The sequence below is a fragment of the Laetiporus sulphureus genome (assembly GCF_001632365.1).
Source record: "Laetiporus sulphureus 93-53 unplaced genomic scaffold LAESUscaffold_51, whole genome shotgun sequence".
NCBI lineage: Eukaryota > Fungi > Basidiomycota > Agaricomycetes > Polyporales > Laetiporaceae > Laetiporus > Laetiporus sulphureus.
Genome location: NW_024468560.1, coordinates 125,713 through 152,403, shown reverse-complemented (window position 1 = coordinate 152,403; position 26,691 = coordinate 125,713). Strand labels below are relative to the sequence as shown.

General features: G+C 52.6%; 11 protein-coding genes across 11 annotated transcripts; 3 read left to right on the top strand and 8 right to left on the bottom strand.

The window, feature by feature from the left end:
• Window positions 1-36: 36 nt before the first annotated feature.
• Window positions 37-1,976, bottom strand: LAESUDRAFT_763087 (uncharacterized protein; the record flags this gene model as incomplete). The annotated part of the gene is made up of 4 exons (XM_040913201.1): window positions 37-1,374; window positions 1,429-1,481; window positions 1,542-1,705; window positions 1,768-1,976. Coding segments are annotated over 4 exons (1,764 nt in total), but the record flags the coding sequence as incomplete, so codon positions are not given.
• Window positions 1,977-2,527: 551 nt separating this feature from the next.
• On the top strand, window positions 2,528-5,740 carry LAESUDRAFT_730492 (Zn-dependent exopeptidase). Its single transcript, XM_040909846.1, has 11 exons — window positions 2,528-2,921; window positions 2,973-3,519; window positions 3,577-3,940; window positions 3,995-4,087; window positions 4,141-4,277; window positions 4,332-4,413; window positions 4,482-4,741; window positions 4,798-4,917; window positions 4,968-5,077; window positions 5,136-5,542; window positions 5,606-5,740. The coding sequence occupies exons 1-11, from the start codon at window positions 2,647-2,649 to the stop codon at window positions 5,734-5,736; spliced, it is 2,526 nt and encodes an 841-aa protein (XP_040759886.1). The 5' UTR covers window positions 2,528-2,646; the 3' UTR covers window positions 5,737-5,740.
• A 218-nt stretch (window positions 5,741-5,958) lies between these two features.
• On the bottom strand, window positions 5,959-7,406 carry LAESUDRAFT_794327 (uncharacterized protein; the record flags this gene model as incomplete). The annotated part of the gene is made up of 10 exons (XM_040913953.1): window positions 5,959-6,219; window positions 6,240-6,424; window positions 6,474-6,552; window positions 6,610-6,657; window positions 6,712-6,789; window positions 6,843-6,932; window positions 6,990-7,050; window positions 7,103-7,182; window positions 7,239-7,255; window positions 7,319-7,406. 10 exons carry the CDS (start codon window positions 7,404-7,406, stop codon window positions 5,959-5,961), a joined length of 987 nt encoding a protein of 328 aa, XP_040759885.1.
• Window positions 7,407-8,814: 1,408 nt separating this feature from the next.
• LAESUDRAFT_436667 (uncharacterized protein) lies at window positions 8,815-9,122 on the bottom strand. Its single transcript, XM_040902457.1, has one exon. It carries the CDS (start codon window positions 9,061-9,063, stop codon window positions 8,875-8,877), a length of 189 nt encoding a protein of 62 aa, XP_040759884.1. The 5' UTR covers window positions 9,064-9,122; the 3' UTR covers window positions 8,815-8,874.
• A 751-nt stretch (window positions 9,123-9,873) lies between these two features.
• LAESUDRAFT_662478 (uncharacterized protein) lies at window positions 9,874-10,696 on the bottom strand (the record flags this gene model as incomplete). Its single annotated transcript, XM_040904995.1, has 2 exons — window positions 9,874-10,320; window positions 10,379-10,696. Coding segments are annotated over 2 exons (765 nt in total), but the record flags the coding sequence as incomplete, so codon positions are not given.
• Window positions 10,697-14,564: 3,868 nt separating this feature from the next.
• LAESUDRAFT_815480 (uncharacterized protein) lies at window positions 14,565-15,266 on the bottom strand (the record flags this gene model as incomplete). The annotated part of the gene is made up of 1 exon (XM_040914692.1): window positions 14,565-15,266. One exon carries the CDS (start codon window positions 15,264-15,266, stop codon window positions 14,565-14,567), a length of 702 nt encoding a protein of 233 aa, XP_040759882.1.
• Window positions 15,267-16,091: 825 nt separating this feature from the next.
• LAESUDRAFT_794313 (uncharacterized protein) lies at window positions 16,092-17,502 on the bottom strand (the record flags this gene model as incomplete). Its single annotated transcript, XM_040913952.1, has 7 exons — window positions 16,092-16,144; window positions 16,236-16,275; window positions 16,331-16,432; window positions 16,453-16,613; window positions 16,702-16,736; window positions 16,821-17,186; window positions 17,255-17,502. 7 exons carry the CDS (start codon window positions 17,500-17,502, stop codon window positions 16,092-16,094), a joined length of 1,005 nt encoding a protein of 334 aa, XP_040759881.1.
• Window positions 17,503-18,053: 551 nt separating this feature from the next.
• On the bottom strand, window positions 18,054-20,667 carry LAESUDRAFT_763082 (uncharacterized protein; the record flags this gene model as incomplete). Its single annotated transcript, XM_040913200.1, has 6 exons — window positions 18,054-18,404; window positions 18,668-18,689; window positions 18,824-18,960; window positions 19,017-19,268; window positions 20,246-20,553; window positions 20,604-20,667. 6 exons carry the CDS (start codon window positions 20,665-20,667, stop codon window positions 18,054-18,056), a joined length of 1,134 nt encoding a protein of 377 aa, XP_040759880.1.
• Window positions 20,606-22,611, top strand: LAESUDRAFT_717045 (uncharacterized protein; the record flags this gene model as incomplete). Its single annotated transcript, XM_040907294.1, has 10 exons — window positions 20,606-20,658; window positions 20,682-20,869; window positions 21,009-21,295; window positions 21,336-21,628; window positions 21,714-21,836; window positions 21,904-21,988; window positions 22,011-22,019; window positions 22,089-22,274; window positions 22,357-22,522; window positions 22,574-22,611. The coding sequence occupies 10 exons, from the start codon at window positions 20,606-20,608 to the stop codon at window positions 22,609-22,611; spliced, it is 1,428 nt and encodes a 475-aa protein (XP_040759879.1).
• Window positions 22,612-22,740: 129 nt separating this feature from the next.
• Window positions 22,741-25,201, bottom strand: LAESUDRAFT_794306 (uncharacterized protein; the record flags this gene model as incomplete). The annotated part of the gene is made up of 12 exons (XM_040913951.1): window positions 22,741-22,868; window positions 23,013-23,166; window positions 23,202-23,316; window positions 23,449-23,562; window positions 23,637-23,779; window positions 23,832-24,155; window positions 24,208-24,232; window positions 24,271-24,353; window positions 24,396-24,566; window positions 24,597-24,991; window positions 25,046-25,100; window positions 25,139-25,201. The coding sequence occupies 12 exons, from the start codon at window positions 25,199-25,201 to the stop codon at window positions 22,741-22,743; spliced, it is 1,770 nt and encodes a 589-aa protein (XP_040759878.1).
• A 549-nt stretch (window positions 25,202-25,750) lies between these two features.
• On the top strand, window positions 25,751-25,988 carry LAESUDRAFT_617668 (uncharacterized protein; the record flags this gene model as incomplete). The annotated part of the gene is made up of 2 exons (XM_040903234.1): window positions 25,751-25,872; window positions 25,901-25,988. Coding segments are annotated over 2 exons (210 nt in total), but the record flags the coding sequence as incomplete, so codon positions are not given.
• Window positions 25,989-26,691: the final 703 nt, after the last annotated feature.

The window sequence follows — 26,691 nt, the reverse complement described above, 5'->3', positions numbered from 1 at the left end:
CTCGTGCGCGGTGGCCCCGGGAGTCGTGTCAACGACCGCATCCTTGTGCGTGGTCTCCTTAACATTCTCAATGATGTCAACGACGGCGTTCTCGTCTGTAATCTCCTCGGCCTTCTCAATAGCATCAATGATGGCGTTCTCGTGCACGGTGTCCACGGGAGTCATGTCAACGATGGCATCCTTGTGCGTGGTCTCCTTGGCGTTCTCAGTAACGTCCACGATGGCATTCTCGTGCGCGGTGGCCCCAGGAGTCGTGTCAATGACCGCATTCTTGTGCGTGGTCTCCTTGACATTCTCAGTAATGTCAACGACCGCATCCTTGTGCGTGGTCTCCTTGACATTCTCAGTAATGTCAACGACGGCGTTCTCATCTGTGATCTTCTTGGCCTTCTCAATAGCATCAACGATGGCGTTCTCGTGCATGGTGTCTCCGGGAGTCATGTCAATGACGGCATCCTTGTGCGTGGTCTCCTTGGCGTTCTCAGTAACGTCCACGACGGCATTCTCATGCGCGGTGGCCCCGGGAGTCGTGTCAACGACCGCATCCTTGTGCATGGTCTCCTTGGTGTTCTCAATAACGTCAACGATGGCGTTCTCGTGTGCGGTGGCCCCGGAAGTCGTGTCAATGACCGCATCCTTGTGCGTGGTCTCCTTGACATTCTCTGTAATGTCAACGACGGCATTCTCGTCTGTGATCTCCTTGGCCTTCTCAATAGCATCAACGATGGCATTCTCGTGCGCGGTGGCCCCGGGAGTCATGTCAATGACAGCATCCTTGTGCGTGGTCTCCTTGGCATTCTCAGTAACGTCAACGACGGCGTTCTCGTGCGTGATCTCCTTGGCGTTCTCAATAGCATCAACGACGGCGTTCTCGTGCGCGGTGGCCCCGGGAGTCATGTCAACGACAGCATCCTTGTATGTGGTCTCCTCGGCATCGGGAACATGGCTGAAAAACTCGTGGCTCTTTTTGAACTGGGATTGGAACGCGATCTCAACAGTGATGGTACGTCCCTGAACCATCTTGTTCTGCAGCAGTTCAATGGCCTTTTGCTGGTTCTCCTCATTACCAACGTCTACGAATCCACAGCCCTTGCTCTTGCGAGGCTTGCCCCATCCCTTACGCATGATCCGAGCATAGTTGACGAGAATACCTGTGCGGGTGAAAATTCGACCGAGACCCTCGTCGTCAATGCTGAAACACAGGTTTTTGACAAATAGGGTGGTTTTAGATGGCCTTTTCGTAATATTCTCGCCACGACCAATAAAGGGCGGTGGCCCTGGCCTAGGCTTCTTTGCGACTGGCTCATATACAGTTCCTTCTGCTGGGTGCTCCCCATCTTTGCTGGATGAATACTTGCAAGCATTGGATTTACGCTAACAAGCAGATGGTGATTTATTGTGCGCAATGTCTACAGGCCACTAACTCACATGGTCATACTTTCTCTGCTTCACATTTGCAGTGTCTTCGACATGAATGGAGCCTTTACAATCATCGGACAACGCATTAGTGCACGATCACCTCTTTGGCTGCCTCTCCTTACCCTTGTGCTTACGCGATTTGCTGGCCTCGATAATAATTTGACGGCCATCCAGCTCTTTTCCATTGAACAGTAGAGCAGCCTTCTCCACAGCCTCAGCGGTGGTCATCCAGACGAAGCCATAACCTGCAGAGCTGGTGCGCTGCATGATTATCCGGGCATACAGTCTGGCAAGGCATAGGATCAGGATCATGAGTGTATGTATAATTGAGTGCAGTGACGAACGTACACATCGCTCTGCATCGGAGAAAAGAACGCTTTCAGTCGTTCATCTGTAACAGTGTGTGCAAGGTTGCCAACATAAACCTGAGGCGGATGGTAAGAAATCGTTCTGCAAACTTGGAAGGGCTCTACCGAAAAGTTTGCCATTCGCTCGACAATGTCCTCCTGCGTACCTAGACCCGAAACGGTGCAGCTTATGGCTGAAGGATCTATCATTGCGAAGACGAGAAGATGCTATCTTTGAGCAAGTGTGCAGGAAGAGCACGCAGCGCGGTATGGAGTACTTGCCTTTATGCATCGATCGCTTGCCTCTTATGCATGTTGCAATTTCTCACGGTTGATATCTGTGGCAAATCAAAGCAAAATGTAAGAAGAAGTTGTGGGGCGAGGGGGGATCGAACCGTGCACTCCAGTTCATTCCACATCAGTCAGCAGCAGGAGCAAACTTATCACATACTGTCAGACCTATCCAACTGTACCAAGGACCCTCAATCAATTTTCGAGTAGTTGTAATCAAGAGCAATTGCTGAACAGACGGGATCCGGATCGAGCCAGTGTGTCTCTATTTGATGGGTTAGCTGATCGGCGATCACTCAATGATTGTCAATTGTCCACTGGGTAGTGCCCGTTTTACCCAACGCGCCATCACGAATAGCGTCCATCTCTCGAATACATTACTCAGACGACAGTCAAAAAAGAAAAGGCAGAAGCATGTCATTCAAAATAAATGGGAAGTCAGGCTGGGAACCGAAGAAGACTGAGACAAGGTTGAGGGTGGCGCTTATCGCTGCCCTGGCAGCTTGCGCCATTCGTGCGCGTTGCTAATCATATCGCACACCACTTCAAGTGTTCACTCTTGTCGTCGCCGATGACAGCGTACAAAGCAATGAAGGCCGACATCGAGAAGGCTTCCCTTCTGGAGGACGCCCAATCGAGCGAGGAACCTGCGAAGACTCGCCGTACCATCGGATGCAGACTCACGAGGGCAGTTCTCATATTCTACGCCTTCGTCACGGTGTATGTGCTGGCAAAGAGGGTGTTCCTCAAACACCACCCTGGACTAGACAGTGAGGCCGATACTCCCGGCTCTTGGGCGTTGGATCTCGCGGTCAATCCTGCGCATCCAAGGTTGTCTGGGAAGAAAGCAGAAGAGCTGTTTCTGTATGTTCGGCCTTCGCATTGAACTGATTGTCAGGCCCTTATCTTCTATAGGGCGACGCCTGAACCGGCCAGCGCATTCGCTGCGTCCCGTGCTTATGCAACCCACCCTCACCTCGCAGGCTCGTCCGAGGACTTCGAGGATGCCAAAGCAATTCTCCAGCTCTTCCGGTCTCAATTTCACATCCACTCTTTCCCTGGTGCACCAGACCCCATCTTCCCCACAGGATCTCGTGCCTCCCGTGCCATGACTCTCGGTATCAACAAGCATCGTACTCCCTATGCGTGGATCGATGTCTACTACCCCGTCATGAACACATCTATCAGCCACAGTTTAGAGCTGTTGGATGAAGAGGCAGGCAAAGCCGTGTGGACTGCTGAGCTGGAGGAAGACGGTGACCCGCGTGACCCTGAGGTGGCAAAGTACCGCGTTGCGGTCCCAGTATGGCATGGACTGAGTGCGGACAGCGAGGCCGAAGGAGAGCTTGTGTATGTGAACTATGGCCGGAAGGAAGATTACGACGAGGTGCTCGCGAAGGGAGGGAACTTCACTGGGAAGGTTGTGCTTGCGCGTTATGGAGCGATCTTCCGTGGGCTTAAGGTACGAGACATGTATTATTCCCCACTTCAAGGTTGGTAATCAACGTTTCCCCCCCAGATTCAACTCGCTCAGACTCATGGTGCGGCTGGTGTGCTGATTTACTCGGATCCGTGTGACGACGGGAGCGTGACGGTCAAAAACGGGTACGCGCCTTACCCCGAAGGGCCCGCGCGCAACCCATCTGCGGTGCAGCGCGGTAGCGTACAATTCATCAGCGCGTATCCCGGTGACCCGACGACGCCCGGACGGCCAGCGTACAAGGATGCGGAGTGCGACGAGGGTACGAACATCCCCAAGATTCCGAGTTTTCCGATTGGATGGGGGAACGCGCAGAGATTGCTGGAGGAGCTGGGCGGGACAGACGAGGGAAGAGTCATTAATGGAGAAGCTAGTAAGCGGAAGGTGAAGCTGGTGAACCGAGGTGCGTGATGGATTAGATAGCATGAGTTGCGTTGCCCGAGCTCATGGTTTGTAGTGGACAACAAGGTGACACCGATCTGGAACACCATGCTGGCCATCCCGGGCCACATCCGCAACGAGACCGTCCTCCTTGGGTGTCATCGTGATGGTGAGCCAGTCAGATGCATCTCTTTTGTAACGATGTTCATACGTGGTTATCAGCTTGGGTCATGGGAGGCGCTGATCCTGTTTCTGGTACTGTCTCACTTCATGAGGTCATCCGAGGGTTCGGTGCGCTGTACAAGAGCGGCTGGAGACCCCTGAGGAATATCGTGATTGCTAGCTGGGATGCGGAGGAGGTATGGATTTACTACTGCAAGTCTTAGAGTTTGACCACCGATTCTGGCTATCAGTATGGCCTCATCGGAAGCACTGAATGGGCGGAGAACTTTCCGGAGTGGATTTCCAAAAATGTGGTGGCGTATCTCAATGTCGGTGCGTTACTACGCCTGACATATCACACTGTCCAGTGGCGACTTATAACTCCATGCATACACCCACAGATGTCTCCGTATCCAGTTCCCGTTGGGGCGCCTCTGCATCGCCTTCACTCGCGCATCTAATCCGCCAGTCTGCCAAGGATGTGCCGCACCCGACGATTGCCGGAAAGACACTCTGGGATGCCAAAAAGGATGCAGGCACATTCGAAGGCGCAGTCGACGAGGAGTTCCTGCAGATTTACGAGGCGGCGCATGCGTCAGAGACGGGTGTGAGCCTGTTGGGCTCAGGTAGCGACTATACGCCATTCTTGCAGAGACTTGGGGTGGGTGGCATGGTCTCTGTTCTCCAGCAATAGAGCTGATAGTCCAATCGATCTAGGTCGCGAGCATGGACCAGGGCTTCGGTGGCACGCCGACTGATGCGCCCTACCATTACCACTCGATCTATGACTCGCAAGCGTGGCAAGAGCGCTACGGGGATCCTGGCTTCCATCGCCACGTATGTGAATTTGTATTTCGCAGATCGTGCTTGGTTGACAGGGCGTGCAGGTTGCTGTGGCTAAGCATATGGGCTTAACCGCTCTGCGCATCATCGATGCCATCGTTGTGCCGCTCAACACCACTCAGTATTCGCTAGAGCTTGATAGCTACCTCGACAAGTGCGTATTCACTACGTGATATCGCGGTGCGGAGTATGCTAATGTCTGTCGTCTATAGGGTTGAAGACATTGCCTCCTCGCTCGCTATCACTCCCGACTTCACCAACTTGCGAAGCTCCATCGCCAGCCTGCAGTCAGCAAGCGAAGCTCTCGATGTCGAGAAGGCCGACACAGAGAAGAAGTTCAAGGAAGCTCTCGACAAGTTGCCCATCAAGGAGAGTCATTGCTCTGGCAAGATGGACCACCCGCACCTGCCAGACTGGCTCAAGAAGATCCTGCACAAGATTCATCGCCACAGGAAGGACAACCCGCCCAAGGATATCGAGGACTTCATTAAGGCTGCACAGCGCATGGAGAAGGTGAACGTGAAGCTGAAGGCGTTCGAGGCAGGGTTCATCTCGGAAGAGGGTATCAACGAGCGAGAGTGGTACAAGCATCTGGTCGTGGCACCGGGGAAGTACCTCGGTACGTCACAGTGCAGAACAATTTTTGCTTGCCTTCATCTCTGACTGTGGCCGCGTTGCACAGGATACGGAGCTACAATGCTGCCTGCCATCACCGAGGCACTCACCCTCGAGAAGAACATCACTCTAGCAGAAATCGAGGCCAAACGGGTGTCGAAGCTTATCGACAACCTCGCACAAACGATTGCAGTGTAATATGTATTATGTTATCCACCATTTGGAACACTCTAGAAGTACACTGAGGAATTGTCTTGGAAATAGACTCTTGACGAGTTCGAGCGGTGGCATCGTTCGAAGGGTCGATCTCTGTAAGTGATGGCGGGGTCCCTCGTCTGAGGTCCGTCCTCGAGGGCGCTGGCCACTGTGATGAATTGCATCTCACGGCCCTGCGAGACTGCACAGTCAGGAGGGATGCCTTCATCCGGGGCTGTTGGCTGCAGCAATCTTTAGCGTGTGGTTATCAGTGCACAAGCTGATACAAACCTTGCGGGTGCTCGAGGAGGACGGCGCTGACGCGTCGTTCCAGTTGTAGTCGCTCAGTGTTACACGGCCGAGGTCTTTAGATGCCAGACATTCACGGATGTGAACCCGAGCGTTAAGAGTGCGCAGGATGCCGAGCGTGTACCGCTTGGCAGTGAGGAGGATGAAGAGGAGGTCAAGGTGTCTGGGATCGGTTATCTAAAAGCGTCGGTGAATACTCCGCTTCTGGCCGTGAACGACACACATCTAAATTCCATTACCTCTCTGCTGCAATAGAAGACCGCTGCGATGATCGTGCACGTGCTGGGCAGGGCGGCCGTCTCCCAGGTGAGCACGATGATGTTCCTGAGCATCTTGTCGAGGTAGGTGAGGCCCGTTTGGATCTTCCATAGGTACATCGACACTTCATCAGGGTGTTAGCGAGTGAAGGGTCGTCTGGATGGGAGACCTACGAATGCATGTGAAGGAGATTGAGAGAGTCAGCGAGCCGAAGACCCATAGCGGGAAAGCCCAGTGACAAACTTTCAAAGGCTATATGACGGTAATCAGTGAACAGACCTTTGGCCCTAAGTGCGGTCAACCGCTCACGTCCGCATAGCCACTAGCGATACTGATAGTCGTTGCTATTCGCACAGCCTAAAGCTAGGCATTGAGTTGCCTGGAGTATTCGCAGTTAGCGAGGACACTGACCAGATAGATGTTTGCCGTGAAAGTCGCTAGGGCCAGTGATCTGAGCCCAGCGAGTACGAGATAGCTCCGCTGTGTGGACTACAAATTGGTAAGCCTACGATTGCTGCTGACAGTGGCAATGGGCCTGCTACCTTCCAGCACCTTCTTATGAGGAACCCTTCGCACATGATGCAAATCAGGCCATTCAACAGGAACTCCGTGCTATACAGCGGGACGATGTACTGTATACCCCCAATCAGGATAACCGAGAATTCTTGCACAGGGAAGAGAAGGCAAACCCAATGCAGATGGTCGATGACCTCCATCCAGACCTTGTACGTCTCCAGTACCGTCTGCAGACTTGGCGCTGTTCAGTATAAGCCCGATCGTATGACGCAATCGAGATGCTTACACAGAAGAGAACACTAGACTTGCGACATACAAGCGCAACCGTGCAGAATCATTGGCACAACGCGAACAGAACTTCGCACCCTGTATCGGTCACAAATAAGTATTGCATACATCCACGCCGCGTTTCGATCACTCACCTGCGATAGAATCACTCCTTTTCACAAGTGGAAGGTGTTTCAGGTTGCCTTAGAGGCCCGGTCAATGTCTATTAACGTACCTTGCAGGAGATACTGCCGTAAGCCTTGCATCAAAATCGGCCCTTGTGTGCCTGCATCAGGCGGGCTGATTGGGCTAGTGATGTTCATGCCGTACAGAAGGCGTAATAGCTGGAGCTTGGACGTGAAACAATGTGGATCTTTTGTCGCTCTATCACGATTTCGGCCATTAGCAGAAGATAAAATTAGTGCGACCATACGTCTGGCCCTGAATGCGTGTGGTGTCTCTCCATTGGCAGTCTCGATCACAATTCATCAGCTTTCGGCACCCAAAGGCACAATCCGTGCTTGCAACATTGTGCACCAATCGATCCATCCTACACAACTGTCGTCAGATGAGGGATCCCGCCCCATGTATTCGCACCTCGCACAGCATCATGCTTGATATTACTGGTACATCCGTGACACTGTCAAGCCGTGTCCTTCTGGTCAATTCATCATATCTTTCGCAGCAAACAGATGTCTAGTCTGAGCTCTGCTTCTCCAGCACGCACTGCTTCAGCATCTCCCAGGCAGTGGGATGCTTCTCCTTCCAGTGCTGCGCAAGCTGCTTGATAGGCGCATTCACGGATGGCTCAGGAGGTTCTGAAAATGCACCTGCTTTGTGCCGAGCCCTACGCGCCCATTCCCGAATGCTGATCAGCGCGATTGACTGTAGAGTAAGACGGGATCATCGACATACTCGCACATCCAGCACCAGAGCTTCCCGCTGTTCTCCTCATCCTTGTCCGTGATGAAAACTTGGTCGATGAACTCTTGCAGCCAGTCGCTCGGCAGATCATCCTCCTGAGGCTTCACCTCTGCCTCGTCATCGTCCGTTAGATCAATAACCTGCACATCTTTCATCCCGTGAACGGATTGTGCTGGCTGTTGGCTGATCTCCATGGCATTCATCGCCGTGGTGGGCGGTACCATACTGCCACTACTTGGAACAGGTCCATTCGATGAAGATACTGCACTGGGCCCTGCAATTTCAGAAGGATAGCTCGAAGGGATGTCCATCTTCCTCGGGATAAAATGTATTGATTTTCCGAAGAAATTAGGCAGTGCTAAGATCAACCAGATACAGTGAGAAATGCTATGACACATCATAGGTAGCATCTATCAGTCGTTACCATTTTGTGGCTGTTGAGAAGGCGGGGCCTGCGGCGGCATTATAGGAGAATGTGCAGCCAGCTCCGGCGGTGGTGCATGCTGTCTCAAACGTGAAATCTCCGCTCTCAACATGTCGTTCTCGTGTATCCTGTGATGTGCATACCACCTGTAAGCATAACTGCACAGAAAATTGGTAATCTGAACAGTGTACATACGCGTGCTGATGCTGTGCTGTGAGCTCGTTGTGCCGGACGAGGAGCCTGTTATAATCTGCCTCGATCTCCTGGATCCTCTGCTGCAGCTCACGCACGACATTCGCATCCTGTACATGTGTGCGAGGTGTCCTGTTCACTCCGCTGCCACTCTCCACTGGCCTGCCTGCCACGATGCGCTCGTTCTGTGCGGCGACCAACTGCGCGAGCTTGCTGTTATCGTGGAATAGTCGCGCATTCTCGTCGCGCAGTCAGTTGAGCCAGTCGCGCTGTGCACGTAGCTCGATCAGAAGGCCCGGACTATATCCAGTCTCGCTCAGAAAGGCGTTGATGGTGTCCGCCAGAATGGATTGCACGGCTTGAGGGACCAAGTCAGGCTCTTGTGCAGCGGTTGTCAAGGGTCCGGGATCACCGACAGTGTTTTCCGCGTCGAAGTTCATTGCAAAATGAGTAATATCGCTGATGAACGAAACGTATTTGGTTGAGTACGAGATCAATCTTGCGGGGAGAAAACACGATGTAGTGTGCAGTTGAGTTGTGATCGACGGCAGTGATCGGCACCAATGCAGGACCCCTGGTCCTCTTGCCAGCTCCAGGAGGTTCCTTACTTTTCCTTACTGCATCCAACTAAACATGCAGCAGTAATTTTCCGGACAATGATGCAACTGATAGGATACTTCCTTACTGGCTGTACAATATCTTCTTTCTGATGCAATCAGGTCTTAAAACATGAACACGGTCACGTGACACCCATGTGGTGAGACCCCATCACGTCGTGTCGCGTCGGCCCTCAGGCGTGTTCGAAATGAACTGTAAATCGCTGCTCGTTTGACGAAATCAAAAAAGCGGACTCGAGTATGCCTTGAGGGTGTAGCACCAACGATGGCATCGGTTCACATTCACTTCTTCCTATTCCGTGCCCGGCCACATGCTTTTGCAGTACATTATTCCCGTGGCAGTCATTTCAACATGCTGTAGGTTGGACGAAATGCACATTAATATTTGCCATAAATATGATGAGTATCCAGAGAAATACATGTGACATTGACCGAAAAACATCACAAGCTAAAGAAAGTCCGACTATCTCAAACCTTTAGGACATCTTTGAACCAGTTCCCTATCCCTGCCTTCCACCGGAACTGCTCTGGAAGAAGTTGGAATGCCTACTAGTATGCCTAGCAGGACGAGGTGGAGGCAAGCTAACAATGCAAGAGCATCAGAACCAGGAAGTGTGGGATAAGAGGCTGCACTTACTTGAATAACTCATCGTCATGAATGAATGAATATTCCGCACGTCTATGAAGATCTTCTAGTTCGACCGGATGCAGTCGTCGGAGCCACTCTGGATTGTAAGTATTACCTGGCAATCCAGGCACTGGGCGACGGCTGCTGTAATCCTGTGGACGAGCAGAATTAGGCAGGATAGCAGTTCGTACACGTGGAAGGGCGCCGCGGTCATCCTCCTGCAAATAAAATTTCGAGAAACGGTATGTAGTGTCGAAAACTCGCAACCAGCTATTGAGTGCTGGGCTCCTCCACGGCATAATTGATATGCGATACTGTCGCACTCCCAAACCCATATCGACGGGATCGGGCTCGTCAGAGCTCATACCGTCCGGTCCGAGGTCTCGCAGGACGTTCACATGCTTCCGCAGTTGAGCAGTATTTACAGCGATTTTGAGCCTTTGTTGAAAGAGCTGGCTGTCATAACACATGAGAATGCAAGCGTAGACCAGAAAACTTGAAAAAACTCACAGTATGTCTTCGCTGGTCCTTCGCATGGTTGTGCGTAGTCCGCCTAATTTCGGCGTCCGTCTGCCTTTGCCGTTCGTAACGCCTTTTTAGCGTCCTGAGATGGGCGATGAATGCTCTTTCAATCTTGATCTCGCTTCGACACTGATATACTTCCGCCGCGATGAAGTCCTTCACGAAAACCTTGGCTACAGACTTGTTCCAAGGAGTTGCCGCTGTCGCATTGAGGTCGATACGGAAGCATTCTGGACTACAGCAACGGCTGACACCGTCCCATGCTCGAATATCTTCCGGAGACGCTATACACGCTTCATCGATGGGCAAATTTCAGTTCTCACGCCTCATGAGAATCCTGGAATGCTCTCTGACCTCCTCCTAAAAATGATACATTAGCACTAGTTATGGGCTGCATGAATGCAATGATACGCACGGCAAGCTGATTTTCCACGGCAGATCGATGTTTGGTGAATCCGGCTTTTCGTCGGCGAAGAGGAGAGGGTCCTGGATCATCGCTCTCATCATCTCCGTCATCTCCACCATCGACGTTCATATCATCAGAGGGTCTACGCCCACTCCGTGGCACTGAGGACGAGGGATTCGCAATCTTGAGCGACAACGCTCGTACTTCTTGTACTAATTCGGCCACTGCGCCTGTGAGGGATTGAATGTCACCTCGAGTCGCAGTTGGGGGCTACGCAAGTGTGAACGTAGACTGTCAGCATGGAAAAAAAATACAAGGGCTTACGGCGCTTTCACCATCTCGCTCTGACTCCGGATCTGGTAAGCGCCCAGGTGTGGGATGAGACGCTGGTATTCTGTGCATCTCGGGTGGTAAGGAATGTCTCGGAGGCGATGTTGCATGGGTGATCCTTCCATCAGAGAGTCCCATCTGAACGTCAGGAGAAGAAGCTTGCATTCTCCACGGTGAGGAGATCCGCGATGGAAGCATCAAATTTGAGTTATGCAAATGACTCCAATGGTCGATCTTATGATGGGATGCTGTAGATCGTGCACTCTGTGATCTCGGAGAGGATAGAGGAGCCAGCTCATGCTGCCTTGAATTGGTATTCGCCCCAGCTGTTTCCGTGGATGAAGAATATACGCCACGAGCTGAGGAAGAGGCATCGAAATGATGAGTTCCAGATCGGTCATCACCGAGCCTTGTAACTTCGAGAAATGGCTGCTCGTCGAAGGGTCCCTGCCCGCGATGCGCCCGTTGATGGTGGCTCCGATGACTGGGATCAGCAATCTCTGAGCTTGTAGTGACTTGCCTCACGTCAGCGTTAGCGCGATTCATAGCAGTCTCTTTGATTTGAGGATAGTGAAGATGGGAAGACGGTGACGCAGAGGTAGGACCACCATTGGAGAGTGCAGCTGTCTCGAAGTTGAATAGAGATGAAGTATTATTTGGGATCGAACGTGCGTCCTCATGCCTAGGGATCGGGGAAAGTGAGGGATTCGAGAATACTAGATCATCCTCATCAGCCGATAAATGACTGAGGCCGAAAAGATGGTCAATGTTCGTAGCAGTGTCTGCTTCCATCTCCAAATGTTGTGAGTCTCATGGGACGGGTAGAGCATGTGTTAGCACTGATAAACATACCTCCATTTGACCTGAAGAGTCCTGAGTTCTGTCATACACTGTGTGCAGACGTGAGAGAGGCCTCCCCAATGAGTCTACGGGCACTTGTTCACCGACGATTCTAGCATCACTGGGCCTGTGTACCGAATGCAATTCAATCCAGATACATGCCGCTGAACAGACCACTAACCCACGCTCCAATGATCCTCCATGACTCCTGGTGTCGCCCTCATAAGGTGATCTGTTCTCGTCTCCGTTTTGCACAGTTGACATATTCTGATCATTCGAACGAGTGACCGGGAAGCAGAATGCAGATGCCCATCCGGATCCTGGGAGGTTCGAGCCCTAGTCATGCAGTTGTGTTGAAAGGCTTGTTATAAGCTAAAACATTGAAGTTCGCTCACAGCACTAGCCGAAGTACCTCGTATGAAATCAAGAGGTGTTGTTGCAAAATTTAGAGTAGTTGTCCCTCGCGCTGTCTATGCAATTATAAGCAAATGTGAACGATTTGAGCGGTAGGAGCTCACTGATTTTCCCCATCTTCTCGTGGATCCCTGGTTATTAGTCAATATTGTATTGTGGCTCCGAGCAAACAATGTGACTCACCCGTGCCTGTTGTTTTGAAGACCCATGTGACGGGTTGCTTCCGGAGGGGCCTTCATCGAGACCATTGGGTGGCAGAGCAACAATCATGCGAGTGCCAGCTATCATGCTCGATATCCGCCCTGCTTCACGCTCCTCCATGCTTCGTAAGGTCCCAGAAGGAGTTGACGGAGTACCAAAGGAAGTGATAGCAGCTGTGCAAATTTCATCCAACGTTCTACGACTGGCTTTGATACTAGGATCGTGTCGGTTGCGTAGAATCGCAACTGCAAGATCCTGTGCACTTGGACGGGTGTCTTCTGCACCCGTTCTTCGGAAAGGCGATGATGGGTGATCAGCATTCGACAGTTGCCGAGAATTGCTAGAATGCGGAACCGTTCCAGCCCCTTTGCTCTGCAAAGTAGTCGCCAGTCCAACTACCTCAACGCTCGCTGTAGAATGTGCCAAGTTAAAGGCGGACACTGGCAGTGGACAGGATCCAATCACAGATGTAGGCGGATGTGTATGCTCGGCAGGATGAACCACATGCGGTGATGAAGCACTAGCATCGACAAATGGTAAGGGAGACATAACAGACGCTCCGTTTCCAGCAAGCTGCGCAGAAGAGACCGCCAAACTTTCAGCAGGGGGTGCCAGTGCACTACCGCCGAAAGGTTCTCGATGTGGCACTCGCACTAGCATGTTGTCTGAAGACGGGGCAGCTGGCATCCGAAATGTAAAATCAAATGTCGGCCTCATCGCGCTGATTGAGATACCCCCCTCGCAACGGCCTTGGAGGTTAGCTCCCGGTGTTTCATCGGCGTCAGGGAGTCCGGAAGTGCCTGGGACAATACGTGCAGCAGCCATTGCTCGTGACACTGGGGAGCTATGATGTCAGGCAGACTGTAGTACGCGTCTTTTCTTCAAAGAACCCTCAGTGGGATGAAACGTTGTCGTGCGCACACCGTCTGTTGGACCCGCAGCTCGTCTTGTGACTTCCATTTCAGTGGATGTTGATGCCGTAGACGTCGATGTCATGGGCACTTGAGTAGCGAAGAGCACCTCCTCTGGATGTAAAGTTTCGAAGGGGGGTGCAGGCCTCTTTCTTCCTCGACAAGATGCCGAGTACCGGAGACCACCAGCCCCGTCTGAATGGCACTAAGTCCATCGTAAATTGTCAGGATAAACCACTGATCATCAGGGCCGCCGGGACTACCGAAGACTCTCCGTGACCCAGATAAGTCTATTTCTCGCTCTCTGGTCAGCCAGCAGTCTTTGAGCCACTTTGATGGGGGAAACATCATACCACAATAGGGCCTTGCTGGTATTTCGACACCCATATTGCCTTCCCTTGGTCCTACCGTGCCGTCGCTCTGGTCTAATGTAGTCGAGTATACTTAGGTGGTTTTCAATACCTTTCAGGAAATGGAAGCTAACCTGAGCTCTCGTCTGAGCTGTTGTGGATAGATTCTCTTGCAGAATGGAATCCTTCATCAGACATATCAGATTCTGGGCCACTGGAAGGCCCTGAAGCTATGGTTCCGATATTGCTGGACATGAAGGATGGACTACTGTGTGAAGAGCACCTTGATGAACTTGGCCTTCAATTATTTGTGCTGTCACTAACCTAGCAATCTGCGCAAACGACACTCTAGAGCTGGTACCAGTAATAGATATCGATCAAGGCTTGAGATGGTGCATGTGATGCACGAGGCTGACAGCGGTTGCTCCAAGGTCTATAAGTGGAGTTTGAACGGCGAAGCCAAGCTGTGAGAAGACTGTCTAATTAGCAAGGCAGACTTCGGAGGAAGTGAGCGTAGGCCATGAGTCTGATCTGTCAGCGCGTATCTGCATGGTACCAGATGCCTGAACTTTCGTGTGTCGGCCACGTCTATCGCTCGCTCACAGTCGAGCGCCATTCCCTGGGGTGGCTGAGCGCGAAGGCTGATGGGAAGAAGGACGTGAGAGCGGGCATGTGAACGCCCCGCCGCGTGTTTTCGGTGTGTTCAGTGCAGCGAAACTGCTCTATTCCCATTGCCGACTGGGGTCGGAACATGCGGGACCTGCTATCCTGCTGTGGAAGCCTGATTCGAAAATGTGAAGTTGCGGGCCTCGTAGCAAGGCGGCTCGTAGCTCCTTGATAGCCGTTGGCAAGTAAGATGGCCCCAAAATCACGGCGATACGACATAGGGTCTCCCTAGTGAGGTCTCTCGTCTCTTGAGACTTGCTGCGGAAGATTTGACTTAGGACGGTCAGTAGCCTAGCTATCTGTGGCTCGCGGGTCTCCCGGGGTAAATGCTTCACGACCTGGATGATACCCACGGCAATCGCTATCCTCAGAGTGTCCTCAGTTTCATCACGCTTCTCTAAGTGTTGCAGGAGCCTTGGGACCAGCCGATGGTTGACCGCATCTGCAATGCGTGAGATCATTTGGTCCTTGACCTTGACCGATGTGGATTCGGTTTCCTCATCGACAGCGGTGTCCTCATTGTCTCCTCCCCTCTCCGACTCCTCAGCTGTGTCAGGGACAACCTCTTCCATCTGGAAATGGAAATTGTCCAGGATAGCTATGAGCGCGTGGACGTATACCCGCTCAGACTCATCCTTGGCGCTAAATAGTTTCAGATAAGTCTGCGTGAGGGCATAATAAGCTCCCCAGTTGAGGTGCCGCGCCATCCGTCCAGTAGCTGTGATGCGCTCGTTCACAAGAGTATGGTCTATCGACATCTTAGCAACTATGAAATTGCCTATCAGAGCGATATAGTCATCCGGGTACCAGACCGCCAGATCACCCGTGCCAAAATCGCCTCCTCGGAAAGCCTTTCTCGTGGCCTCGGGATCTTTGAGTTACTGCGATCGGAAAAGATGAACTAAGTGAAGTGAGAAACAACGTCGTCAAGGTTCATTACTCACCTACTTGATATCTCCGACAGTCTCGCCGTCATTCCAGAACATCAACTAGCTCAGAGTTTATATCGATCATCTCGCCCTCCTTCGCAAGGTACAAAACACGCGCTTTATCAGAGGAAACGAAGGGTATTCCTTGGCGAGTCATATACACAGCGCGATCTTCCAGGGAAAGTGTCGCCCACGAAGGTTGCTTATAACACCTAGTGAACGGTCCATATGTCTAGTTATCCGGGTAGGCCACACATATTAAGCATCATGATCTTCAATGAGTTCGAATCGCACTGACCTCATTGAAAAAAAAGCCAGAGCTCAGCGCATGTTATCAAAGGGCGATGCTCACGTCAAACCATACACGTGAAGAGGTTTGAGATTTCTCTCTTCCATTATTTCTAGTAAGTGTGCGGTTGGCGCTGACCCAGCGGTAATAGCAAGGACGGGTTTGCTTAGCCGTCTCGCCTGGGAAGCACTGACCAGAACAATCTATAATGACAACTGGCACACGTGAACTCTATGCGCCCCCTGTCGGAGCAGTTTAATGTCTGCATAGGAATCGAACCTAGAGTGCGTATGCACCTGCAATGCGGAAGCAAATGTCTCTGCCCGTGGGAACATCCACCAGATGCATGGAACATTGAGAGGATCCTAAGACAGTGCCACAGCGCGCTGAGGAACGAGGATGGCGAGGATCAAAACGCCTACCATAGGCAAGTAGAGTCTCGGTTCATGCTACATGTTCCAGAAGGTCATGTCGCGATCGTTAGGTGGGACGACTGGTTCTGCGCTCACCCTGTTTAATAGGCGTTTGCGATAGCCGCGAGATATGAACCTAGTAATATGTCAGGTTTGCGAATCGTATGCCTGTACTGCAGTGTAAAGCTCACCTCTGAGGGTGGCGACCACAGTGGCTGCTGCTGTGTTGTCCTTTGGTTTCGAGTGTGACTGTATGCTTGAGACTTTATGATAACAACCATTCCCGCAAACTGCTATACAACAGATAACAAACTTGTTCGGATGCATCGTTGAGGGCCGTGGAAGCAGGCGTAAAGGCCAACAACATAGCTAGCATCTCCAAGATCTCATCATGCGGCAACGCCCTCAAGTCAACACAATCATGTCCTGCGCGAGGCACAGATGCCGGGATCAACGAAGATCCTGCTCCTGCAGCTGTGTTCCAACGACATCGCGGTTGTCATCCAAAAGCTGAATTATAGTTAGGACATGGACCTGCTGATAACAGCTTCGCTATACGTACCGTGAGACAATCTGATGCCAACCGTATATTCCATCCTAGTTGGCATCAAAACTCCGTCATTCTATGATGCAATGCTATGTCAGGCATCTGCAAGAAACTTCCAGATCCTATGCACGTACGATCGCGATATCCTCATAGATGCCACGCCAAAGAGTTCAGCAGTACCCTTGATGCACTCATCGCCTACTAGTATGGGGATGAGGACAACATTGTCGCCTTCCCAGGTGATGTCTGCGACAGTGTCTCCCTCGGCATCCTCCGCGAATGTCATGTCAAGCTCAGACGGGATCATTGGACATTTCTCCAAGGCTCGGATTGAGGTGGAATTGCTGTTGCTTGCTTGCGATCCGGAGCGGGTGAGCCGTGGGCGATGTGTTTTAGTACGGAATGCGAGATCGCCGACTGCGTCGTCAAGATTCGTGGACTGGAAGACGTCTGTGGCCATAAATTTGCGCAGCATATCGGGATCTGGCTGATAGAGGTGGCTGATGCAGGACATGGGATGGTTGCGAGTATGATGGCAAATCATGAGTTTCAACAAGGTCATTTCCACCTTAGATAGGCGGGATAAGCGAGAGCTACGTGCGCCCTATAACGTGCGAGGTTCTCCCGGTCTGGAATACGCCACTCAGCCGGAAGGTCCGCACACATAGTTGAAGGTCCGCACACATAGTTGGGAACGTCCGCGGTCGTCATATTTCTATCGAATCGGAAGAGCTTGGTCCCGATGACAATTGCGCGTGCATAACGCGCGTGAAAGGAAAGCCGCATGGATTGCACTACTAGGCCAGAAGAGGCCATGAAGGACCAAGTGAGGTGCGGAGATCATGATGACGGCCGAATCCGCTGATCGATCTCGATCATCTCCTAACCGGCTCGGAGCTGCAGACGACCAGCAGTGAGAAACGTGATCGCATCTGGACAGCCCATATATACGAGTTGCCGGCAAGCGCGTCGCGTAGCTGGGAGTTGTACTGCATATATGCATGCTAGCGGACAGATATGGAGAGAGGACTGGGGGTGTGAACGAGTGGCTTGATGAGCTGGACAATGTAATTTATCTGTGAGTTTCCGTAAGATGACAACATCGGCGTGATGAGAGCACAGTGACTGGCCTCTATATCATAGGTGAACACAGCAGAACCATTTCCAGTGAACGTATTCGGACCTACGCACATGGGCACGGTTATGGCTGGCAGCCCGGGCCGCCAGTTCGAATTGAGTTCCCGCATCATTCGGGGGAGCATCGTGCTCAGCTCCCGAGTCGTGGCAGGGTTGCGTGAAAGCTGCTCCGTGCGGCCGTCGACGCGGGCCAATGCGTTTGCATGCTCGCGCGTGGAATTCTGCAGCGCCTACGTGGATTGCTGGAGTTGCGCCTCGAGCTCCGTAATTCGTTGACAGTGCTGATCGTTGTTCCTCCGGAGCTGGAGAATGGTATTTTCGAGGTCCGAGGTGCAGGCACGCAGCTGGTCCTCGATCGCGGCACGCGCTCTGCGTCCCTCTTTAAGTCCGACGAGGTGTGCCTGCAATTCTCCAGTGATGCACGTCAGTGTCGCCGCCGTCTCTCGCCGTTCCTCCTGCACCGTGCTGAGCGTCTCCTCGAGCTTGTTGTGCGCGATGCGCTCTGCTTCTAGCTTGGATGTTTTGGTATCAAGCTCGGCCGCTGTCTGCGCTAGCGTGTCCTGCAAATCTTGGTTGGCCGACTGGGTGGCAGTCAGTGTCTGGTGGATGCATGCCAGGGAAGCTCGTATTGTGTCCAGCTAGGACGCCTTGGTCTCGAGCTCTGCTGCGGTGCACGATAGCGCATCTTGCAAGTCTTGTTTGGCCGACTCTGCGATAGACAGCGTCGCTCGGACGCTTGCGAGAGCAGCACGCGCTGCATCTGTCTCGCAAATCTGTGCTTCCAGTTCTGCTCGAACGCTCGCGAGAATAGATTTGAGCTGTTGTTCCTCTTGCTGCGACGCACATAGCTCTCGCTCCAGCCCGGCCTGGAGATCGCGCACGGCGTCAGCTTCAGCGATCCTCTCTGCGATCTCTCGAGTTTCATATATTGCCCCTCGATCTTCTCGCGTATTGCGCGGTCCGTCTCTATCTCCGCTGTCTTCACGTCGAGCGCTCTCACATTTGCAGATGCGCAGTCTCCAGCTCTCGCTTCTGCTTGTGGGTGTCATATAGCTCCTTTTCGATCGCAGCCCGAGATCGACGTTCTGCATCTACTTCGGCCACCTTAGACTCTGTCAGAGCTGTTGCATTCTCCAACTGACGCGCAATCATCGTCAGTCCAAGCAGCAGCCATTATCTGCTACGATACTCACCTCTCTTTGCACGGCCGCGAACCCGTTCAGCGTCTCGTTAAGCTCAGCTCGCGTCGAAGCGAGCCGTTGTTGTGTGCCAGATAGCTCCTCCTCGGCCCTTACTTTCGCTGCCTCAGCAGTCGCTTTGGCCTCTTCGGCCTCGAGCAGAGCTGACTTCTGAAGCTCGATCGTCGCTGATGATGAACGTATTCGCTCTTCCAGGGAATCGATTGCTTGAGTTCGGGTCTCAATCGTGAGCGCGGCTTCTTGGAGCTAGGTCGCCCCACGTCAGAGAAGGCCCGCATTTCATGAGAAGTATTGCACCTTGCCACGGAGAGCTACAAGAGTCTCGATGTCTATGAAAGAACCTGTCTCGTGAGCTAGAGAAGGTTCTTCGCTGCTATGCTCTCCTCTCTGAAGAAACAAAAAGTTGATTTCAGTTCTCCTGCAAAATTTGTAGGAGGCCTGAAGAGTGGTGCGCGTAAACCGTGCTGGATGGATACGGAAAGCAGTACCACATATATGGGACGGAATGATCACGAGTTAATATTTCAGCAGGCATCACGGAGCTTCATATACGGGATTTCATGAAGAGGTAGCTGCGTATAACCGAAGAGAGGGAGAAATGAAGCATCGATGAATTGGCCAACGTCGAGGTCTGCGCGCCTAATGCGACGTGATAGCCACATGACTGTATGTACACGTGTACTGCGCCTACACGCGGAATTCGTCGTCCGTGTTCCTTCGTTCTTGCGTTGTATTGTACTGATTCCGCCACCGACGGGCTAACCACAAGCCCTCTCTCTCTTTCTCTTCTCTGTCGTTCTTCCTGAATACTCTGGACTAATCGCTGGTACTCTCCGGGCGACTTGTACCGCCAAGGTGCCAGGAAAGGGCCTCTTACGTGATCCTACACGCACAACCTTATTCTCCAGTTGAGCGCTCGTCCAGCTCTCATCTTCTCTTGGCCACAGCGCAACTTGGTGGCTCGCCTGCACTCTGCTCTGACTCGTATCCTGCTTTGAGCGACATTACTCTAGACAGAAAACTTCGTTTCGACATTCCGCGAGAAATCCACCTTGTGCATGAAACAAGGTCGTGAAATGACAGACTCGCTGTACACCTCTTACGTTGAGGTGCTCTCGCTATGCACAGAGTCCAAGGACGACCTTCACAGAATATTGGACCACGAGCAGGGTTTTGCCGCACGCATGCACTGCCTATGCAGAGATCAGTTGAGTTCATCTGACCTTTGTCTGCTTTCGCCCCAGATTTGCCCAGTCTGTTGCGGGGAAGCCACCACAGGAACCGTTGACACCAGAGTTGGAGGCGCTAAAGATGGAGCGTGATATCTGGGCGCTGGTGCAGATGTTGATGTCGTGAGTACCGCCTGGTTTGTTTTTGATGCTCGCCGTCGCTCGCACGGCGCACCAGGTGGGATGCCGTCTGTGGTGTCCTGGACCGCGTAACGGATGAGCCTTGATTTGGGGCGGAAAGTGCCCCGCATCGGTCTTGGAAGAGTCTCGATCACAGTGCACCCAGATATCGCGAAGGATGCCTGCTAACCTTCACCCGCAGACACCGCAGGACAACCAGCCGTCCACGCACCGATGCTCACCGTCTGCTCCAATCCAACCCTTACCCCCCCATCCATGCTCGCCCAGTCGATCATCGCTGCGCCCCCAGTGCCTCAGAGCTCTTCGTCGTCTGCGAATGGCTCCAACAAACCGCGCCCGTGCCGGATGTGTCGAATGCGGGCGCGCTCAATGGCTACTGGCGCTTCATGAAGATCGCGATCATGCAGGGTCTGCAAATGGGCCAGCGCACCGCGGGCATCGTCACGGAGATGGACCCCGACGCGGTCAACCGGGGTGGTGCGGATGCTAGGGGGCTAGGGGGAGATGACGCGGTACGGTTTGCGGTAGCGCTGCGTTCTCGCGTGTGAACTGACGTGGTTCTCCCAGAGTGATGAGAAGGAACTCTGACATATGCTGTTTGCGCTTGTGTGTGCAGGTCGATTGGCAGAAGCCGCTCAACTGTGCCGTAGAGCGAAACAGCCGTGGCGGGCGGCGAGCATCAACGGGTCGCTGCTGCTTCGGTGGGGTGCACTCAGTAATCGGCACATTCGCACTGTGCGGGACATGCTATCTGAAACCATAGCAGCGAAAGGATGCCCGGGCGAAGAAGACTCGGCGGACAGCATGGATCTGGACGAGGGATGGACCAGCAACGTGCGCAGGAAGCTCTGGAAGACCACATGCATGCGGGCCGCGCTGAACGTACATTTCTCACTGCAGACCGTGAGATGCAAACCGAAGGCTAAAGAAACGCGTGTTGTAGCCAGCACTGTCGACGACAGAGCGCGCTCTGTACGCCGCTCTCGCCCCTTCACCACAGACTGCGGTGTCGTTGAGAGCGGTGTGCCACACGTGGTTGGACCAACTCTGGGCAGCCATGTCCGTTGCGTGCGAGGACCGGTTGACGACGGCATTTGCCAGCCTGGAGCATGAAAGTTTCTGGGAAGGTGGCTTGGCTGCCGTCGATTCGATGGAGATGCCTGAGAGTACTGCGGAACTGCATAGCATGGAGGTGGACGGTGCGGTTTGGGAGCAGGAAGTCTTCAGTGCACTCGAGTAGCTGCAGAACACCACCGTTGAGGAGGGGTGAGCGGGTCGTTCTGAGTAAGGTGATGTTAGTTAACTAACATTTGCGTGGCAGGCCTCCGGCGGATAACCCTTTCCATGTGACCCAATTGCAAGTGATTCTCAACTGCGCCGATGCGCTGATGGACGGATACGCGAAAGAACTGCAAGCCCAAAGTCTTGACGCGAGTTCTACAGAGTGAGTGTCCGCGAGTGTGAGTTGGCAGAAGCCAGGGGTCGAATTAATATTGGAATTGTGTGTGCAGGTATCCCGCGATGACGCGGTTCTTTGCACATTTGTGCCTGTACTTTCGCATGGTCGACATCGCGGTCTCGTCAGACGTCGTTCAAGTCATTTTGGAAGCATCTGCAGGTGCTCGAGGTCCGTATACTTTATCAAAAAAAAAACAATTCTCTGTGTGATCGTTGTGCTGAACATGTAACGACATAGGCGAGAGGCGAACGCGAACTCATCGCGATGTACGCCGCCGCGATGGGCACAGACGCAGTAGATCGCTACGCGTCATTCCTCACCTCGCTCGACGTCTCCGTCAGCATCGCGGACCGGCGAGCGGCCCTCGCGCGCGTGCGCGACCACGGGCTCGACATGCAGCGAACAATCACCATGACGATGGAGGTGCGTTCTTGCTCTAGCGTGTTCGTGAGAGTTGGTGAGGTTGATTGTTTGGTTGGTTGGTTGGTTGGTTGGTTGGGCGCAGCAATTACCTAGGGCTGAGGGATCGCTGCCGAGTGCGGAGGAGATGGCGGCGACGCCGTCGGATGTGGAGATGATGCTCGTGTGTGCGATTGAGTGGACAACATTTATGGAGTCTACGTATACATTCGCGCTCGAGCGGACGAACGCTATCCTGCGTTACCTCCTCGGTAAGCCCACGCCTCAACGCTCTCGCCGCCGCTATCATTACTCTTACTAAGCTTCTTTTGGCAGCAAAGGGACGATTGCAGCCGTCTAGGAGGCTGATTAACATGCTTCCGCGCGAGCTGGCGCAGATTAATGAGCCTGATCATGAAAAGGACGCGATGGATTATTTGCATTATCAGATGTTTTCGGCTTCTATTTCATAGCAGGTGCTCCGCCGACTTCAAAAGCAACTGAAGAACTCTCCTGTCGCATCGGCTTCATTAACGAGACACAATGTACGTGTTGCCACAAGTTGGCCTTCCGCACTTGCCATAAACTCAGTACGATCCTTCGCGGCTCCGCTGCAGACTAGGTCATCAGACAGAAAAGTTGCTAGTCGTGCTCAAAAGACTTCGACCCACTTTGTCGCAGAAATCTACGACGTGTTATCTACTCCGTGCGTGAGGAATTCCTAAGTACATGATGCTTAGGTTGTCATGACGATGCAGGAACCTGGCTTCTCCGTCGAGACGTGAAGCGATTGTATCCGCGCAGAGCAGATAACACGCCGCGCCATACGGAAACTCTGATTTACCCGTGCATCACGACCTGGCCTGATGTCTACAGTAGCCGTACCCTGCTTCGCGAAATCTCCATTCAAGAGCTTCTAGTAAGCGACCTATGGTCAAAAAGAATTCATACAGACTCTGATGTGGAATACTGGACTTCGACTCGCGGATACCGGGACTGTGGCTTATTTCTCCGACGCCTTAACGAATCTCTCGTGGGTTGCACCTTCCCCTGGACGAGCCAATGTCTATAATGAGTTGTCCAGTTGTTCTATCTTTTTATGGCGCAGGCGACAACATTGATGGTTTCTACACTGCACGTGCTAGAGCGTTGGATCGATGAAATTCTTCCCCTACCCACTCCGTAGTGATTCGATAACCTTGGGGCAGATGCCTGGAAACCGTACGTGTCTCTTACACCCTTTTGTGAGATGCCTCGTCTAACGGTCACATAGGAAGCCGATGTCCTTCTCATTTCATCAATCCCTGCGGAGCTACACCCAGCCGTTGTCTCACCTGCACAAACAGCATTAAGAGTCACCTTAGCACAATCTGTACAGCCACTTACTTGTGCAACGATCTTGGGATCCGGGTTGAGTTCCAGTAGGCGTCTGGTGAACCGTGCAGCTGTGACGTGATTATTCGTCTTCGCTCAATTTCGAGAGTCACACCGAGGAGGTACTCTCGGGCGAGCGTGACCATATCGCGCCACTACAAATACTCGACGTTGTGCTTAACCGCAAAACCGTGAGAAGAGACATACCCCCTTTGCCTCATCATCAGAAGATACTGGGACTAGAAGAAGCTCCCACAGAACAGATCGGTACACCATCCGAGTCTCTGGTAGCTTGCTGCCAGACAGGAAGCGCAAACCCTCAGTGAGCTCGTGCCGGACCGATTGTAGCGTCCGCACAGCTATGGGTAGAACACGGCTTGAAGAAGACTCTTGCGGATCATGCCTTAGATGTAGTTGCAACGGCGGCAACGAGGCCATTGGCGAGAGATACGCATGGACAGAACGATATGTGGAAACGAACAAGGACTTGATATGCGAGAAGTTGACCACTCCGAATTGACGATTCAACAACTGCAAAAAATAGGCATGATGGTGCAAGCGAAAAACAAGAGCCTAAACTCACCTGCATGGCGTGTCGAACGAGCATGCTGCCACATGGTCGCCAGCGAACGGGAAGTTTCGTTACCAGAGTGCTATCTCACTAATGCCAGACGAGGCACCAGCACCTAGTTCCGCATCTTCCAAAGTCTGTGTTTCTGGTGCTGGCTCCTACTGATACGCTTTTTCAACGATCTAGGCAGTAAACGTCACCTCATCTGCCGACATGTAGCTCATGATTGTGTTCACCTTATGGTTCCCTTGCTTCAGTGCCTGTTGAGCCAGATGCTCCCAGCAGTCAGGCCAGTTAATCGCCTTCGCCATTTCGAATGCAACATCTAGGCTACTGCACTCGATAGCTAGATCAAAGCGAGTGCTTTTGTCCTGGACGAAGTGTAATGCAACTAGTTATACAGTCACTATGAAACAAGAGTCGATGTTGCTCAAGGTCGTCTCTATCAGTTGCCGCTCGACATTGAGCCAGTCGAACGGAGCAGGGCTGTTGCTCGTTTGATGCGAGGGACTGTTTGCGAGATGGATCGCCGAGGTGGATGTCTGCAGATCTGTGGCATTGGAGATGGGTTGTGGGCCGTAGGGGCCAGATGCGCATAGTTCTCGGGTGCCAGCAAAAACCCAAGCTCGTACCAGTATCATCTCTAATGCGTAGTAGTGAGTAAAATTGAGAAAAACAAGTGCCGGGTACGCCGGCCTCTCCCAGACTTCGCAGAGTTCAGGAGGATTGGCGGCCACGAGCACGTGACACGCGTCCTGCGAGACAAAATACCTGTCCATGGCAAGTTTCGATCTACCTACCTTTTACTTTTGTGTCAGTGAGCACGATGCTGAGTGCAGGGTAAACTTACTAACAAACAGCTTCGTGTCCAGTGCTCTAATCTGCTGCTCGAGCAAGCTGACCAACTGCAACGCACACAAACGTGCTCGTTATGATTCCTTACCTCGTGGTAGCAACGGTGAGTTGATCGGGTCATGGCAGCAGGCGCAGCGTTTTGGGCCTCCATGGTAGTGATAATACATTAGGAGTCTCCAGTGCACCGAACTTGATACACTATGTCGCCAATGTCTATGGATATGAACGAAAAATCTAAAGCGACGTTCCCCCAGGGTAAGTCTCTAGCCTCCTTCACAAGTAACAGCTTGCATACAGCAGATACGATAGCTGCTAGCGATGCGAAAGCCGGATCATCATCGATGAGCGAACACCGGTCGCGCAGATGACATAAAGCTCCTTCTGAGCTGGACACAGCCAAATGTGAGTGCATTTATTCGAATGCTGACCGATTCGCTCATCATCGTGTTACAACTCTTCTCGCTGTTCAACCCAGTCATCAGTCGCATACAGCTGAGGAGCCTAGGCCTAGCAAGTGTCCTCGCCAGTCATCGCCTATGGTTTCGAACGATAGTAGGTGCATTAAAATCTATATAATCAGGGCATGCTGAAAGTCGGTCCACAGTAAACAACATCTCTGATCCTCGCCTGTCTGGTGAGGCCAAGGCTCGTGTATATCCACGCCATTCATGGCCCGTTGCTATCCATGCTTAGGATAGCAGACTTCTTGCAGGATTGTCTAGCGTGCGAAATGAGCCAGCCAAGGTTCAGCGAGCTGTCGTTTCGCTTTATGGAGATTGAGAAGGTATTGTTGGACGTCTGCGCACTGCTCTCTCCTTCTCTGTCTTATTTGACTGACGATGTTTGTCAGCGCTCCGGATGATGTCTCGAACCCAGACAAGATTGAGGCGCTATTGCAAGACATTCGAGACGCTCAGCAGGTAAAGAGGCAAGTTGGTTCCCAGCAGTCAGGCCCTTCCATTCTACAGTCGCATAGTCACAGCTCGAGGACGAGGCGTCCTCGATCTGCTGATACAGATGGAGACACTGCAGCCCACAAGGTGAAGGGCAAAATCTCTCTACTCAATCTATTCAAGAAGAGTGCTAGCGATGCCGCTACCCCCGACACATCATCTAGCAACCTCTCCTCAAATAAAGCCAGCGCGTTGTCGTCGTCGTCTCCGTCTCCAGTCCCTTCTCCCTTCACAACTTGCTGACCTCACTTCAGCATTTTTCACCGACACGTCGTCCAGTGCTGTCGATCTATCTGGGGACGGCTCACCCATTGACGTTAGCACTTGCAAGCTTACACGGGGGTGATTGTATAGCGCAGGCGATGTGCTGACCACGCTGCAATCTTCACCTTCCAACGCTCTGCATCGTGCACAATCGGACGACCGCTTGAGGGCCCACTTGAATCCAGTGAGCTTCATGTCACTCGACGCTAGCGGTGCAGCAGCTATGGTCAGCACTGGACGACAGTCGACTCGACCTACCATCCTGCGTCCGCACCATAGATCGGTCTCTTCTGAGCAAGCGCAGATAGGCATGGGTCGCTCGGGCTCCGTGGGACCACCTTCAGCACGCGCTTGTCGCTTTGACTCGACGTTCTCTGCGGCTTCCGCTATATCCAAGCGCCACAACTTGCATCGACAAGCAAGC

Bases quoted from the DNA above. Each gene is read 5' to 3' on its own strand.
- LAESUDRAFT_730492 (XM_040909846.1), top strand. From the start codon at position 2,647: ATGAAGGCCGACATCGAGAAGGCTTCCCTTCTGGAGGACGCCCAATCG. The intron at 2,922-2,972 runs GTATGTTCGGCC...TATCTTCTATAG, and splicing joins AAAGCAGAAGAGCTGTTTCT to GGCGACGCCTGAACCGGCCA. The intron at 4,088-4,140 runs GTGAGCCAGTCA...CGTGGTTATCAG, and splicing joins CCTTGGGTGTCATCGTGATG to CTTGGGTCATGGGAGGCGCT.
- LAESUDRAFT_436667 (XM_040902457.1), bottom strand. From the start codon at position 9,063: ATGAACTTCGACGCGGAAAACACTGTCGGTGATCCCGGACCCTTGACA.